The 17,686-nt window shown below is 36.1% G+C and overlaps 2 protein-coding genes across 3 annotated transcripts; one reads left to right on the top strand and one right to left on the bottom strand.

Annotated features, from left to right (window-relative positions):
• Positions 1–296: 296 nt before the first annotated feature.
• Positions 297–4,444, top strand: LOC149384746 (uncharacterized). 2 transcript variants are annotated; one of them, XM_089627509.1, is made up of 11 exons: positions 319–446; positions 900–979; positions 1,075–1,288; positions 1,533–1,690; positions 1,792–1,937; positions 2,609–2,668; positions 2,767–2,859; positions 2,958–3,119; positions 3,229–3,335; positions 3,424–3,608; positions 3,697–4,444. In XM_089627509.1, exons 1-11 carry the CDS (start codon positions 406–408, stop codon positions 3,957–3,959), a joined length of 1,509 nt encoding a protein of 502 aa, XP_089483635.1. In that variant the 5' UTR covers positions 319–405; the 3' UTR covers positions 3,960–4,444. The 2 variants fall into 2 exon arrangements, with proteins under 2 accessions (XP_089483636.1, XP_089483635.1); XM_089627510.1 differs by lacking the exon at positions 900–979 and having other exon boundaries at positions 297–446.
• A 9,054-nt stretch (positions 4,445–13,498) lies between these two features.
• On the bottom strand, positions 13,499–17,417 carry ELF7 (hydroxyproline-rich glycoprotein family protein). Its single transcript, XM_089626711.1, has 12 exons — positions 16,598–17,417; positions 16,437–16,505; positions 16,262–16,369; positions 15,987–16,167; positions 15,710–15,789; positions 15,520–15,639; positions 15,212–15,317; positions 14,972–15,058; positions 14,570–14,638; positions 14,347–14,418; positions 14,101–14,247; positions 13,499–14,014 (listed from the first exon to the last, which is right to left on the bottom strand). Exons 1-12 carry the CDS (start codon positions 17,131–17,133, stop codon positions 13,862–13,864), a joined length of 1,728 nt encoding a protein of 575 aa, XP_089482837.1. The 5' UTR covers positions 17,134–17,417; the 3' UTR covers positions 13,499–13,861.
• Between the last annotated feature and the right edge of the window lie 269 nt (positions 17,418–17,686).

Raw genomic sequence — 17,686 nt, forward strand, 5'->3', positions numbered from 1 at the left:
ATTCTTGTTGGATATAAAATAGAAGGGTAATTAAGATATTATATAGGTGATAAATATGTAAAAAAAAAAGAATGTAATTTAGACTCATTTGTATACAAATGAAATAATGTGCAACAGCAAATTACACAATCTTGTGTCAGTTATCCATTATGAGATAGTTTATTATCAAAAGGGCCATGGACAAAAGCCCGTGTAATAGTGGGCTGGCTAGCAAGCCCAAAGAAGAAAAATTAAAGCTCGGCGTATTTTCTACGCGCGTCTTTGGTCTTATATTTTCTTGCTTTGCATTACTTGGCTCCTCATTTCCTATTTCCTTCGATAAACCTTGAAAACCCAGAACCCAAAGCAACAAATGGGTTCTGTTATGCTCTACGCTCGCATTCTCGCTCTTCTGTCGCTCCTTCCATGGTGTTTCTCCACAGAAATTGTCGGCGAACGGTCGCTGGGTATGTGTTTCCCTTCATTGTTACTCTAATCTTTCTTGCGCTTCTTTCATCCTTTTTGAACTTTTGACACCCAGGGTTATAATTTATTTTCTCAAATCTTTTGGCATTATTCCCTCTCTGGTTTGGTATGAATGCGTATGTTAATGAAGAGTAACGAAAAGAGTTATAAGCTTTTTGCCGTTAATTTACTAGTAACTTTAATTTTTGTGTAAGGAATTTTTAAGTTTAGGTTTTTCTTTTGGCACGGAAACTAATTGAGAGTTCAGATTTTATTTATGTTCGTTGCTTCTTGAACATGATAATATGAAAACCAACCAAACGTTTTTTTTTTTTTGGATATATACATCAAAAACCTACTGCATATTACTGTTGGACCAAAGAAGATGATAAAACGTAGCAATTTTGTTATTACATTGATATGTTTAAATTAGCTTTACTTTGCGAATCGAACAGAGGTCACAAACTACGACCAATTCGTGCCGGATATGATTGTTTATGGGCCAGCAACATAGAGCAATTTATTCGTGGGAATGGTAGGCTAGTTTAAGGAAACATCTATTGCATTATTATTATTAAGTGCATGTGAATCTTCCTGTGACCCTGCTGGTTTTACATTTTCCTTTTGCAGATATTTCTACATCCGTTGTGATGCAATTATCTCATGGCATACAAGTACAAGATTCCCCCGGAAAGCCTGGTAAATCCATGGTTTGTGAGAGAGTTCATATCCACGGATTGTCAAGGATTAAACATTTGAGCAAGTTTGCCCACTCTGGAACGGTGAATGTGTCGCCAAGGAATTCAAGTGCTTATGTGCCCAGCGCCGAAGTTTGTTTCCATAGGTGAGTTTCTTGAATTCACTATATTAATTTGATGGCACGTTAAGCTTCGTGCTCTACTCAATGGAAGAAGATATAAAGCTACGATCACTAGTGCGTATCCTTTTCTTTTGAACTGTTAAAACGAAGTCGTATAACCTATATAATGCTAAAGTTCAAATTTAAGACGAGAACATGAATTCTTTGTCGGTTGATCCTTCTCATAATTGAGTACACATGCATCATGAGTTTTCCTTTAATTTTGCAGGAATGCCTCGTTGGCAATTGGAATGTGTTCTGAAGATCAATGGGAGAAAATTTCTAAGGGCTCTTGGGTGAGACATATGTCACCTTTTGATTACAAAATTTTGGATATACGGACCGCTGGTTCGTCCCTTGAACGTTATGAGGTGTCCACTGAAGAAGGTAACTTTTTTTTTTCCTGCTTACTAATTGAATGATGTTCCACGTTACTTCAACTTATGTCCTAATGTTTGTACAATGACTGTTTTATTTTTGTTTTGCAGATTTTTATATGCACCGCGTTATACTTTTAGTATTGGGCATCATTTTGTTTAGTGCGGCTTCTTTCCTGAGCAAGTCATTGGTGTTTTACTATGGAAGTGCAATGGCAGTTGGTATCATATTGGTCATATTGGTGGTTCTTTTTCAGGTAATCCTGATACTTTGGTATTTAAAACTTGATGTGTTATATGATATGTCAAGCAAAATATATCTTTATTAACTTTATAAAACTCACAGGGCTTTTTAAATCACAGGTGTCTGATTAGGCATCAAGTCAATCACTCCTCTTTCTATTTTGTCTTAGACCTTTACCATTGCATCTATTTACATCTCTCCCGCCATTTTGGGTTCCCAATAATCCTTTAACAAAATTGGTTCTAGTTGAAAATGCATTCTTTGTCTGGAAGTATCTATTTCTGTTTATTTCCCTGAGCAATTTTTATTTGTTTATATATCTATCTATAAAAGAGAGACAAAGATGTAATAAAGAAAATAAGAATCTCATGCCAGTGCTGTGGTTAAACAGCATTTCCACAAGGAGTAATGTGGAGGATGATGTCTGTATTACAGCAGCAAAAAATGACTTGAATTTTAATGTTCACCAAGATAAACCTTAGCACAATTTGCTTTTATGTTTTTATATGTCTATAATGCGGTAGCCCTGAGCCAAATCCAGGCATGCTTGGATTTCAACTCTCAATGAAAAATTGATTTTTCTGCCAAACTAACTCCTGTAAATTCCAATGGGCTCACCCATATTTGTTTTTAATAATTTTTGTTATTATTCGATCATAACTCACGTTTTCTGGTTGTTGGCAGGGGATGAAACTTGTTCCGTTTGGCGGAAGGAAACTTGCCTTTTTTATACCTTCTTCTATTGTGAGTAGCACTTTTTTTTCAATCTCCGCTTACCATACTTTTTTTTTTCCTTAAGAAAGAAGACTTACGAAAATGTTGCGATTTATGGTTTTTTGCAGGCTGGTTTTGCTTTCCTACTCAAGCAAATTGCACCTGGGTTTTTGCGTTCGATACTTGTATTCGTTGGACTAGATGAAGAAATGTATGATCCTGTAAGTAAGTTATCTTTACCATGATATTTGTTTGTTTTCATTATAAACCCGACTTGGTATATATGTATATGCTTATATATGACCATTAACCACTACAGGTGGTTAAGTTTCTGCTGGCTTTTATAATCCTGGCTGGAGCTTGGATGGGCTTCTGGGTTGTTCGAAAACTTTTTTTAACAGAAGATGGATCGATTGACACAAGCACATCTCACTTCGTCTTATGGTCCATCAGGATCTTGGCTCTTCTAATGATTTCTCAGGTATACATGAATGGTTTTTTTTTTTTGTTTTTTTTATCATACGAGATTTTTCTTCATATTTTATTTTTAAATTAATACAAACTGAATCGAAGTGTTTCGTGGTCTCCAGAGCTCTGTGGATCCTGTGCTGGCAACAGAAGCTGTAGTAATTGGGATCATAGTCTCATCATTACTAAGAAGAATATTTAGGCTCAGATTTCTTCGTCGAGTTTTCAGGTAATTTTCGCTTTAACCAAGTTGGAAATGCATCTTATTTTTGTCTAGTCTTTTGATAGTATTTGACTCGGGTTAATCGCTTCTTCAGAAAATCAATGAAATTATTCAAAGGGAACAGCAGAAGGGCATCACCTCCTGATCACGATTTCGATTCTTCGGACGAGGAAGAGACATTCGATGAGTATGCATATGGATTGCAAAGCAACGAAGATTTTAACACCATGAGACGTCAGAGGAGAAATCTCACACCAGCTTCGATCAGTCCCTACCATGGTTCGTTGGTCTTTCACATTTTCAGTTTTTTAAAACTAAAAAAACGAGCTTTTGATAAAATCTAATAATTGGGATCGACTTTTTGCAGGTCTAGGCCAAAGAACCCCCAAAACGCCGGTGGTGGCCGAGGACACAGGTTTATACCTCTCTAGCTTCCACTCGACGCCCCAAAGGAGGAGATTCTCGAAGCAGGGATGGGAAAAGTTTACCATCGATTCCACACAGAGGGGTTTGGATGAACTTGCATCATCGCCGGGTTTCGGCAAATGGCTCCATCAAAATGCAAACAGGATCAGTGTTACCTCGAATAGAGCTGAGCGGCCACAAGGAAATTGGTTATTCAACAACTGATTGTCATCTCGGAAATGAAGCTTTGTTGTAATTAAGTCACTGTTTTTTGCATTTGACTTGCAAGTCATAGAAACCCTATTCTCTCTCATTAGGTTGAGAAAAGCTGATTTCTTCTTAGGTCTAGCTTTTATTTGTTCAGAGTAGGTTGGTGAATCTCTTAAAGGCTCCCAATTCAACTAATTTTTCTTCTCCCCCACATCATTCACAGGTTTGTACGAGCGTGTCTTTGTTTATTTATTCATTGTCAGTTAGGATTGTATTAAGCTTTTCAGCACGAGGTCTTTTTTTTGTCCATTGACGCTTCTGTTAGTCCTATTTTCTGAAACTATTGAAGAATGGGTTCCACTACTTTTTCAACAAAAGTGGAAATGTATGGCGTGTGTCTCCACAACCTACTTCTTTTTGTGCGTGTATCACACAACACGCTTTTGGAAGTGTTTTATGTTACTCAAGCATTTCGCTATGCATGTGGTGTTTAATTTTAATTGCATTATGTCGTTCTTTTTCTCCTTAATCTTGTTTGTGATATATGTTTTTTTAGTAATAAGATTATATGTGTTGTGTTGTTATATATGATTAATTTAATTAAATTTCTAAATTTTATAATTATTAATCTCTGAGTAAGATTATTTTGTGAATATTTTGTTGACTATTTTTGTTGTTGTTGATATATAAATTAATATATTGTTAGTATAATATAATCAAACTATTTTTCAAAAACAATAATAATAATAATTATAATTACTTGTTCTTCATTTGGCCTAATAAATTTAATTCTACAACTTTTAATAAATGGATAAATTACACTCATGCCCCCTGAACTCGGAGGTCGTTAACAACTCACCCCCTCAACTCAAAAAAACCACAAAATGTTACATGAACTATGTTTTTCTGCGAGTTTCACCCCTTCCGTCAACTTTTATCAGTTACCATCCATCAAAGAGGCACGTTTTAAGCACGTGAGACTTCAAATGAGGAAAATTATCATTATGCCATTTCTCTCATCTTTGTTTTCATAGATTTTTTTCTTTTTAAATTTAATTTTTTGTTTTTTATTTCTTCATCTCTCTCTCTCTCTCTCTCTCTCTCTCTCTCTCTCACACACACACACACACACACACACACACGCACTGAGTTCAGTGTCTCTTCTTATCCTATCAAAAAAAGAAAACCCAACACACAAGACTCAACCGAGCTCGACTTCCCTTCATCGTCTCTCTCTCTCTCTCTCTCTCTCTCTCTCTCTCTGCTAGGTTTCATTTCCACAGTTCCACAGTTCGATTTTGCATTTCTTCTCACCGAGCTTTCGTCTTATTTGGTTCGCAGAATCCATGGCGAGTGTTCTTCCCGACGCTTCTCTTCTCAAACGCGATTTCTTCGGAACCCAGGTCATTCCTGTTTCATCGTCGCTCTTGTTGTGCTCAATGAATTATTATAAAAAAGAAAATGCGTTTTTTGGGGCTGAAATTGAAAAAGCTCAGCTTTGGAGAAAACATTTTTTTGGGGCAGTCGAACCCTAGATCGTGGACCAACCCTAGATCGTGGACCATCTCGCGCCCGCCCGACCCTCCGGCGAAGAAATTCGTCTGCACCACGCTCCGATCGCGCTCGAGGAACTCGAAATCGACCTCGTCCTGACTCGAATCGCCTTCCAGAGAGGACAGGTACAGATTGAAATTCAGCCCCGAGGTGTCGGCGGTAGGGCACCGATCGGAAAACGTCGTGGAGAAACCTGGTCTTGGATCGCCACCGAGCTCCGCCGCGGTGGTCGTAGGTGAGCTCGATCTTGTTCGTCTCCGGGCAGTGAGAGCACGCTTCGGGAGTGTCCAAAGTGTGGCCGCAGATACCCGACGTGGCCACAGAAGCTCTGGCAATTTGATGTGGGCAAAGTGTGGTTGCAGATACCCGACGTGGCCACAGAAGCTCCCGATGTGGTTCTCAGGCGTAAAGAAGATTTAAAATGAACGAAGCAATTTAAAGTCAAACTGGAATTAATATTTTAATTATTTTAAATGAATATAAATGATATAAACATATTAAATAAATGGGAATAAATTTGATATGGTAAAAATACCATTAGAACCTCAACTGAAGTCTCACGTGCTTAAAACGTGCCTCTTTGATGGATGGTAACTGATAAAAGTTGACGGAAGGGGTGAAACTCGCAGAAAAACAAAGTTCATGTAACATTTTGTGGTTTTTTGGAGTTGAGGGGGTGCGTTGTTAACGACCTCCGAGTTCAGGGGGCATGAGTGTAATTTATCCTTAATAAATTTGTCATAGTTGATAACAAGGAAGAATTAAATAAAAAGTAAAAGAAAATATGATTGACATGTGGTATATACTCAAGTAAGAAGAGGAATATGGGTTTACTATTTGGGAGGATTGTTGCTTAAATGGATTGTAACTTGAGAAACTTATGTGGCAAATAAAGCTAATGTGGTATTGGCTTACTATTAAAATTGCTCTAGTGCTAAATGGGATCAGTGCGTATGCAGGTTCAAATCACAAGCTACACTTACGGCTTTTTCATTTTTCATTTCTCTTTTCTCTTTAAAACTTCGTATAACTTTTAATAATAAACTATTGTTTCCTAATCAATCTATTCTTCTATCAATAGCCATTTTTTTTTTTCTATTTACTTATGTTAGACATTAATTTTTAATTAAAGACCCCCCTAAATTGATTTCAATTAAGAAATTAGTAACTAACTAGACGATTTTAAACTTAATATTTTCGTTATAGTCAACGTTTGAAAAGTTGTAAACAAATAGCCATAACAATGATGTGCTATTTGGTCAAGAGTATAGAATTTCCCAATATGACCCTTCCTAATATCGGCAGTTTTTTTTTTCTTATAAAGTCTGGTATTACTTAATCTAATGGCACGTTTATTTCCTTTTTATTTTTTTTTTATAGGAATTAGTTATTGTTGATCAAAACCTATTATTTGATTTGAATGATGTCAACTTTTCAACGCTCATTCTTTTTAAATTTTAATGAACGAAATTTGCTCTTGCTATCATTTATTACTTTTGAACGTACGTGTTTGTCTATCATCCAAACACTTGGCTTTAAGTACCAAGTTTATTTCATTTCAGTTTGTAATCAGGCTAGCACTTATCTTTCTTCTCTCTCTCTCTCTCTCTCTCTTTCTTTTTTTATTTTTTTTATTTTTTTTTTATTTTTTTATATGCTACACGAACACGATTTAAGACCATATTTCAATTCAGGAGTGTCAATAAACATCACTTGTTCTCATTTAAACCATTCACAGTGTAGATAATTCTTTTGACATCTTAGTAATATTGACATAATAAAGTTTTTTTTTTAAACAAGAATCTTATATTGACATAATAAAGTTATTAATCATAATTTCCAGTTATTTCCATGGTTGGTCTTCTTTCACATCTAATTAACAGTTATTTCTAATCATATATTTAATAAATTTGAAAAAACAATTTAAAGTAAAATGAGTAAACAAAAGCATTTATATAGATTTTATGAAAAATCATTACCTAATGACTTAGAAATCAAAATCCATTCATTCCTTTGGACCATTCATTGAAGGTGTTAAGGATTTTGCATAAAAAAAAAAAAAAAACTAAACTAAACTAAAACTAAAAGTTACAAAACATTTCGAACTAATGATCATATTTAATCACTCAAAAAAAAAAAATCATATTTAAACATCATCAATGAAAAGAGAAGCTCAGTTGGCTCATTGGTTGACCATCATTGTCTTTCATGACCCTTTTCTCAATTGTATAAGGCGTTTTTATAGCAGCTGTCTTCTTGATATTTAACTGGCCGTGCCGCAGCAGATATTTTAGGCATCCTTTGACGATTTTTCCGCACCAAAGGTTGTTCAGCAACTTCTGTTGCTTCCCCTTCTTGAATTTCCTATGTAAGTTCAATATTTAGTTCATCAGCAGCTTGGTCTCTATCGTTTCGCAAGAACTCTTCGGCAGTGGTTTTGCATACCTCGCTCTAGGCGAGATTGATGGAATCGTCGACATCTTCACTTCATCGAATTCTAGGGTTTTTGAATGGAAAAATTGTACAAAATAGCCATTTGAAACTTATTGATTAGCAAAATAACCAAAGTTTCAACTTTTCAGCAAAGTAGTCAAATTTACGTTTTCAAAATTTTTTTGACAGTAAAGATTCATTTTTTTATGATTATTATAAGCAACTTATCACATTAAAAAAAATTAATCTTGGAGTCAAAATTTTTTTTTGAAACCAGATTACTCCACATTTTAGCTATTTCATTAAATTAAGACAACTATTTTTTTTTCTATTGATTTATGTTTGACATTTATTTTTAATTAAAGACTTTCCCTAAATTGATTTTTAAATAAAATCATTATGTCTTAGAACGTATAAATTCTATTGTATTATCTTATTTTTATCAAATGTTTTCACTCAAGTTATTTATAATCCTATTTTATATTTTAGTTATTTTATATCTTTGTGTACTCTAATTTGATGCTAAAAAAATTAATTTTATTTACTTAGTATCAGTCAAATAATTTATCTTTAACAATAAATTAATTTTTTTGGGCCTCTTAACTAAATTTCTAGATCCGTCATATATATATATATATATATATATATATATATATATATATATATATATATATATATATATATTATGGTGTATTATAATTATGTGTTTGACTGAAATTTTTTTTTTAAAAAAGAAAAAATGGCACTTGATTGTATAATACAAAAGCTTAAAGAGGTTGACCCGCCCCGATACTCGTAAATGTTAAACCGAGTATGTGTCCGACACTTTTCTAATCCTTCATTTGGCGAATAAACCCGGAGAGTTTTCCAAAACTAGGAGAAAAAAAAATGCAAATGACTTTTTTAGACTTTTTTTTTCAAAAGGTCACAAATAGAACCTCTGACACTTTTTCATTTATGTAATTACCATTATATCCTTATTTATTTACTTTTTCTAAATATCAATGTTTCATGGACCCCACTCTCACCTACCCCCCTCTCTCTCTACTATTTGTCCTTATATGTTATAATAAAGTACAAATAAATAATTAATAAAATAGACACATTTTTTTATCACGAAATTCTGAGAATTCATGACGTATCTATCACGAAAAATGGGAATTCGTGACCTTTATGTCACGAAAAAATTAGAATTTTGTGACACTTTGATGGAATTTAATGATAAAACTCTTGTTTATTTCATTAAATACGGCGTAGAGGACCAATGGTTATTATAAATATAAAAATAAAAATTTGAAAATAATAAAGTACACACATAAATAATTAATAAAATAGACACATTTTTTATTTTTATGAAATTAGTTTGATTTAATTTCCATGAAAATAATAAAGTGCACGAATAAATGATTAATAAAACAGTCAAATTTTTTTATTTTTATGAAATTAGTTCGATTTAATTTCCATGAAAATAATAAAGTGCACAAATAAATAATTAATAAAACAGACAAATTATTTATTTATTTATATGAAATAATAACACGAAACAATAAGATTTCGTGACTTTCATGTAACGAAACACATGGCTTCGTGACTTTTCTGTCACGAAAAATGGGGATTTCGTGACTTTTCTATCACGAAAAATTGGGATTTCGTGACTTTCCTCTCATGAAACATTGAGATTTCGTGACATAGATGTTACGAAAAAAATTATTCAAGTCACAAAACAGTACGTTTTCGTGACATTTCAGTCACGAAATGTGATACTTTGATGGAATTTAATGAGAAATCTCTCTTTTATATCATTAAATACGTCTTAGGTGACCAATATTTATTATAAAATAAAAATTTGAAAAATACATAGTTAGTCAAGCTCTACTTACCTAGAAGATATTGAGGAACTAATGTGTCTTGTATTGTGAAGTGTCGTTGACATACATTTATTTGTCCCATTTAATCATTTCAAATTAATTGGACAAAGTGTCAAGTAGTCTAAAACAAATGAACATAGGTAAATAAGATTTACTGTAATGTCGTCTGACATGTCGTTTTCCCCTCCAACTTCTCCTTAATGTGAGGATTTATTGATAACACATGTATTAGCGTTGTTAGTCCTCCAAATCAACTCATTTAACAGCCTAGAAGCAAGTTTATGAGGACAAAACGAGATCAAAAGAGCAAACGAGAGCATGTTTCACGTAATCGAGTGGGAATTCGTGACATCTTTGTCACGAAAAAAGGAAATTCGTGACTTCTATGTCACGATAAATAGGAATTCCGTGACTTCTACGTCACAAAATATTGGGATTTTTTGACTTATTTGTCACGAAAAATAAGGATTTCGTGACTTATCTGTCACGAAACAAAGCTCTTTAAGTCACGAAACAGTACGTTTTCGTGACATACCAGTCACGAAATGGGATACTTTGATGGAATTTAATGATAAATCTCTTTTTTATTTTATTAAATACGTCTTAGGTGACCAATATTTGTTATGAATATAAAAATAAAAAATTTGAAAAAATACATAGTTAGTCAAGCTCTACTTACCTAGAAGATATTGAGGAACTAATGTGTCTTGTATTGTGAAGTGTCGTTGACATACATTTATTTGTCCCATTTCATCATTTCAAATTAATGGGACAAAGTGTCACATAATCTAAAACAAATGAACATAGGTAAATGAGATTTACTGTCATGTCGTCTGGCATGTCGTTTTCCCCTTCAACTTCTCCAATACATGGTAAGTCAAGCCCTACTTACCTAGAAAATCTTGAGGAAAGAATGTGTCTTGTAATGTGAAGTGTTGTTGACATACATTAATTTGTACAATTTCATCATTTCAAATGGGAAAAGAATGTCAAGTAGTCTAAACAAATGAACATAGGTTAATGAGGTTTAACGTCATGCCGTTTTCCCAACTAACTTATCCTTAATGTGGGAATTTAACGTCATGTTGTCCGTTATGTCGATTTTCCGTCTAGCTTCTCTTTAATGTGTGGATTTTATTGATAACGCATGTATTAGGATTGTTAGTCCTCCCAAATCCATTCATTTAACAGTTTAGAAGCAAGTTTATGAGGACCAAATGAGATCAAAGGATCAAAAGAGAGCATGTTTCACGTAATTGGCTCGGATTTCGTGACTTCTCTTCCACGAAATTCTGAGAATTCGTGACGTATTTATCACGAAAAATGGGAATTCGTTACCTTTATGGGGATTGCGTGACTTTCCTGTCACGAAAAATGGGGATTGCGTGACTTTCCTGTCACGAAAAATGGGGATTTCGTGACTTTCCTGTCACGAAAAATGGGGATTTCGTGACTATCCTGTCACGGAAAATTGAGATTTCGTGACGTATCTATCACGAAATAAGCTCTTCAAGTCACGAAACAGTACGTTTTCATGACATTTCAATCATGAAATTGGATACTTTGATTAAATTTAATGAGAAATCTCTCTTTTATTTCATTAAATACGTCTTAAGGGATCAATGGTTGTTATAAATATAAAAATAAAAGAATTGAAAAAATACATGGTAAGTCAAACTCTATTTACTTAGAAGATCATGATGAAAGAATTGAAAAAAGACATGGTAAGTCAAATTACATGTAGGCTAGTGATATTTCTTTTTGTCAAAACGTATGGTAATCAAACAGCTATACAGAACTATCTGAGTTTAGCTAGTTCTTTCGGAAAAAAAAACCCCGCAAGAGAGAACAATCAATGGCACATGAATGGCCTAATACTTTGGATTCCCTTGATTTTCCAAGTGGTCCTCGTTCACACACAATCTTTGCTGCAACGCCACAAATACGCAAGATTAATGATTTACTTTAACATATGCAACGTTCCAAACCAGCAACTTTAAGATTTGGTACTTTGGAATTGCACGAGCTATCCATGACGACTTCATTTAGTCTAAGAAGAGTAGAGACACCAAATTAGAGTTAAAGACTGGGCAAGCACAAGCTTTAATACGAAGCGAAACAGGCTCGGATTTAAACATGATAGTACCACTAAAAATAAAAATCAAAGTCAGACTAACATAACTAATAATAAAAAAAAAACTTCATCTTCCTTACCTAGATCTTAAGCTTGTTCTCTCCATACAAGGTTTAAAAAAAATGTTTCAAAAACAGGTTGACTGATATTTTAAATACTACCACCACCTCCATCAGAAAGCAATCAAGCACAAACTTTCAAAAAACCAAAAAAATAACAAAATCAATCCAGACGAAGGAAACAACAACGACGCACGGGGATCCGGATCTACACCCTGAGAAGAAACTCGCCGGAGGCGACCGATCCAACACTGCCGTCTCAGTCCTTGCCGCTGGTGCGTCTTTCGCTGAAAGCGTTGGAGAAGCAAAAGAGGAGGGTGGTGGCGAAGGGCGTCTAGAAGACCCTCTCGAAGCCACGACGATTGTCATAGCCACGCGCGGAGGCACAGTTCCACCGCCATTTATGGCAACACTGATTTTTTTCTTTTTTGTTGTTCTGAATTTATGTGACTGGTTTTAATTGTTTCAAGAAAAAAAATTTATTAATGTCTAAAGCTTTGAAGGATAATTTTGGAAAATAAGTGATTCCACAGTGGAATGGTCCATTCTTCACTTATATGGTGGAATGAAAATGAAGCAATGATCATTCTGTAGAATGATCATTACAGCTTCAAAAAATGAACCAAACAAAATTATTCAATTATTTTGGAATGGATTCCATTCCATTCCTCTGTTTTTAAGTGAACCAAACATGCCCTAAAAATACCCAAATTGTAGGGAATTTGAAACAGCAATACCTTTGATATAAAGCTTGGACGTTATGCAGCGAACACTCATAAGCATAGACGACATTGACGATTGCACATTTCTAGCTAAGCTCCGACTCTGCCTCAACACACCGCCAACTTTTACGGATGCTTCGCCAGAAAAAGATCGAAGAAGAAGAAGAGGAGAAAAATGGTGGAGAGAGAGAGAGGAAGTGAGATTGTCAGAGTAAAAGGAAAAAAAAATATATTAAATGAAGTATAAGGAATTGTAATTAAAAAGTAAAAGTAAGGGTAAAATTATAATTACATAATTCATTTTAAATTCATAAGTCCTATTTGTGACCTTTTGAAAAAAAAGTCCAGAAAAGTCAAAACACTTTTTTTTACTCCTATTTAGGACAATTTCCCATAAACCCGTTTACCCGGCCTGTTTTACAAGTGGGTAACAAATCCATTTTTTTACCCGACCTGCTTAACTGGTCCGAATAACAAATCCATTTTTAACCGGGTTGATAATAGAACAAGTGGACCCGGACCCATTGCCAATATGTCTAGTTCTCCCGTTTAACAATTACACACGTGTTCTCTGGGATAATGGCTTTGTCCTAATTAAAACACAGAGAAGCGAAATTTTTTTTTGTAAATTGACAGTACACAAAAGGGAAAAAATCTACCACGTAGTACGAATTTTATTTAGGGTCGGACAGAATAACACGTTGATGAGCTCAAACCACAAACGTTCCGCCATGGGACAGCGAAGTGCTCTTATTAATTAGCATGCAAACAAGTACCACTACCATTTAGATGAATTGAAATTCATGGGATAACAATAATAAATTCATGTGTAAAAAGCAGAGAACCTGGACAGTAAGTCATATAGAATGAAGCTAATCCAGTCTCAGAAACATATTTCTTGGGATGAATACCAAGTCTCTACGATGTCACTTCTTTTTTTTTTTTTTTTTTTTTTTTTTTACAGTTTCTTTCCCGTTTTTCACATCTACAATAGATACCTACGCTTTACTATTACAGAAAAGAACATGGTATAGAAAAAAGAAAAAGAAAAAAAGAGTAAATTATGAACTGTAATGCCTGGTTTTAAGAAACCAGTGGTTGGATTAAGCGGAAGAGCTCAGTGAAGCTTTTGTGACAAACAAAGAACTCAATCAGACATTTCATCTTCAGCGCCGCTATAGTCATCGACGTCTTCATGGTGTCCCATCTTATGAGACCTTTCCATGTCGTCTTCCACATCGGATCCTCCTCTTTTGCCGCCACTCGAAAGGTTTCCTCTCGGGTTCGAATAATTCCGAAACTGCCATCACCAAAGTCAAAACAATCATAAGGATACACATCTCACTTACTCAAAACAATAGATCATCAATCGACGAATTCACTTACCCCTGGATCTTCTTCCAGCTCAATCACAGATACAGTTGGTCTATTCCTCACAGTCACTCTTGAAGGTACTGGAAAATGTTCTATTTCCTCGTTGGATCTTCCTTCTTTAGCTCTCTTTTTCCTCAAGACAAGCTTCGTAGGAAGAGGCTATACACAAAATGAGAAAAAATATATTCAGCTACACCGACCCAACCATATATATATATATATATATATATATATATATTCTGGCTATAATTTGAATACCAAGTAGCGTGCTTCTGATTCGTCAAAGGAAACGAGATATGTTGTGGGGTCTTCAGCATCGTCTCCCCGAACCTGTTGAGGTGTCAGACATTTAAAAAGATGAAAACAATCAGCAGACAATCCTAGCCAGTGTAACAGTATACAACAGGAATTGAAAGTACAGTATACAACAGGAATAAAACTAATCTTTGAAACAAAAAAGATCATCAAGCCTGGTACGTACATCCCAATGATATTCACGAACCCAAGAATACGAAACATCGTCCTGTTCGTCGTAGATATCCTTTGACAACTGCGCAAGAAAGAAGAAAGCAAAAAAAGAAAGAAAAATAAAGTAAAATCCTATTTTTGAGGTAATGTCATAAAGATGGGGTTTTGGTAACCTTAACCTTAAATTTTTGGCTAAGGCTGACCATAACCAAAATCCCTTTATAAATGCTTAACCTCGGTTAACTTTTTTTTTTCCTTCAATTTTTTTATTTTTTTTATTTATTATAAAACCTGAAATCCTATTTCCTTTTTTAAATGAAAAATTAAAAAAATAAGGTCAAAAACCTGTCACCCTCTTTAAAAATAATAAGAGGTAAAAAAGCCATCTTTAGATTGTTAACAAAAATATTCTCACCTCGTCTGGAGAAGGAACCATATACGCCAAAAATTTCTCAGGGTTTCCAGGATCTGAGCCAGTCACCTTGTAACTTTTTAAGATTGCCTGGAATAACAAATGATGATCAATGACGAGCAAAAGAGATCTCGTGTAACTTACACGAGAAAAACAATGGATGTGCCAAAGAGAAAAGTCTGTTTCCTCCATAATCAAAATCCGGATATGCCATCATATGATTTTTTTTGGCTAATTAATCACCTGTGATTCGTGAGCATCACGAGTAGATTGGTCAAACTTGCCATATGTTTCTGAATCAGCGGTCGGGGCATTATCAAATGCAGCAAGGACAAACTGATCATGGTACCTACAGGAGTATTAAAGCATGATTAAGGGTTTAGCTAAAATGATGAACATGACAGCTATGAACATCTTTTTAGTTCCTTATTAGAAGCGCCTCATTTATATAAGAACACGTTGGTCAGCTATGCCACGGAGGTTCCTCCTTTACCCGTAGTTTTATTTGTACATAATAAGGCTGGTTATAAAGCCTAAAAAAGTCACCGTACCGATCAAAATCAGGCAACAAAGGCAAAACCTCAACAGGGAACAAGTTCTTATTGGTGGCATGAATTGGGCGTGACTTGCATGCTTCAAAAGATGCCTGAATATCCTTGATTTGTCTATCCCTGAAAGAATTCGATAAATACTATAACCCCAGTCGTGGATCACCAAATTAGGCATCGAAATCAAGAATACCTATCATTAAGATTCTCCAAAAGGCCCCGATTCCCTCCTTTTGACTCTCGCAGTTCTTTCGCCTGTTTTTCAGTTAAAGACTGCACGCACAAATCAATTCATCGTCAGTTAGCCACAACACTGCTTATTGTTGCAAATGTTTTGGAGCTTTCCTTTTCGCCGACCTCATACGAGATTGGGCATGTGTAATTCAATGATGCTATTCTGGTTTTGGGTCATTTTGTACTCTCAACAAAAGGGTTGATGAATAAGAAAGATCAGCGATCCATATTTTGACCTGTTTGGCAGACTCTGTGCTCAGAGGAGATATATACTGAGTCTTGACCAGCCAGGCGACTCCTTTATCAGTGGGCCTTTCTTTTCTCTTGATGCCATCTTTCTTGACAGGTGTCGCTGCCTCGTCGTCGCGTAGTAGTTCCTCGTCTTCCGGATCAAGCGGCGGTCTAACACTGGGAGGACTGGGTTAAGCCCACCAAAAAAAGGAAAAAAAAAGGTTAATATTTCCGAGCACCCATCACACCTTAGAAACTCACAAGCTGGTAGAATTTTTACTTGTATACAGTGAGGTCGAGGAGGTCTAGAGGGATTCCGAGATCGGAGTCCACAAAGAGTTTGGGCTTGTATGCCTTTTCCAACGACGTGATTGTATACTTTGAATACCTGGGAGAGTAAGAATCTCAAGTTAAGCGACGAAGCGATGCAGACAAGTAAGAAGAGGAGGACATACTGATCTTTGTCTCTCTTCATGGACATGAGCTTGGGCTGCGCGCTCGGGTCTGGGAGCTCGTTGCGGAACCTTGAAACACAATGCCAATGCCAATGTGAATGTGAATTTGAATGTGGATTGGAAGAATTAACATATTATCAAGAGAAAGAGTGAAGAGTGACTTGAGCTTGCAGAGGAAGGTGGTGGGCTTCTTGAGGCGATTCTCGACCCTGTCGGCGGCGAGAAAGGGGGTGGAGCGGCGGTCGGCCATTCGGGAGCCGGCGATGGACCCCTGCCCGGCTTTGGAAGGCAGAGACTTGGGTGGCGGAGCAGCGGAGGAGCGGTGGAGCTCCCTCTTCTTGCGGGCCCTGCGCTCCTCCTCCGTCTCCGCCGCCCTCGGCTTCTTCGCCGGCGGAGGGGCGGGCTGCTTCGGAGGAGGCGGGGGCGGGGGCGACGCCGGCGGAGGAGGGGGCGAGCTCGGCGGCGGCGGCGGCGGGAGATTCCCGTAGTAATATGGAGGCGGCGGCGGCGGCGGAGGGTACGACGACTCCGGCGGGGGAGGCGGCGGCGGGTAGGAGTACTGCGGAGGAGGCGGTCGGGGATGGCCGTAAGCGGCGGGGGCGGGGTAGCCCCAATTCTGGTTGCCCCTCGGCGGAGCGGACTGGTTCGGCGGCGGAGGGAACGACGAGTGCGGAGGGAAGGGCCTGAACGAGGCCATCCTTAATACCAAACCCTAGGAGAGCGAGAGAGAGACAGCTGAGGTACAGATTCGCAAGCTCGATCTGTATATGTGTGTTTGTTTCTGCGTAAAGATTCAGACAAAGAGAGAGATCTGCTAGCCACTTCTTCTTCTTCTTCTTCTTCTTCTCCTTCTTCTTCTTCTTCGTGTTTACTCAAAATCCTACGTCCACACTAAATCGGAAAACAGCCCTGTTTTTTGGTCGCAGGTGCTGCTATTATTATTTAAAAAAAAAAAATATCTATGTAAAATCCTTTATTGTTTTTTTTTTTAATATATTTATTCTTATTGTAAAACTTTTTACATTTATTTACGAAAGGATTAATCAATAACACATCAAATTTGGTTTCATTAGAAATTTGAAAAATATTACTCAGTGGACTATATAATCATAAGTTTCTTATAAAAGTGGTCCTCAAAGGTCAAAACTATTGTCTAACCGGTTATCTAATTTTTACCATTTTTATGATTGAAATCAAATTTATGTATCATTATTCATATTTTGGTCACATGTGGAAGTAAATCACAGTTT

Source organism: Urtica dioica, chromosome 9, assembly GCF_054948205.1.
Source record: "Urtica dioica subsp. dioica isolate 48M chromosome 9, U.dioica_male_clone48M_v1_H2, whole genome shotgun sequence".
NCBI lineage: Eukaryota > Viridiplantae > Streptophyta > Magnoliopsida > Rosales > Urticaceae > Urtica > Urtica dioica.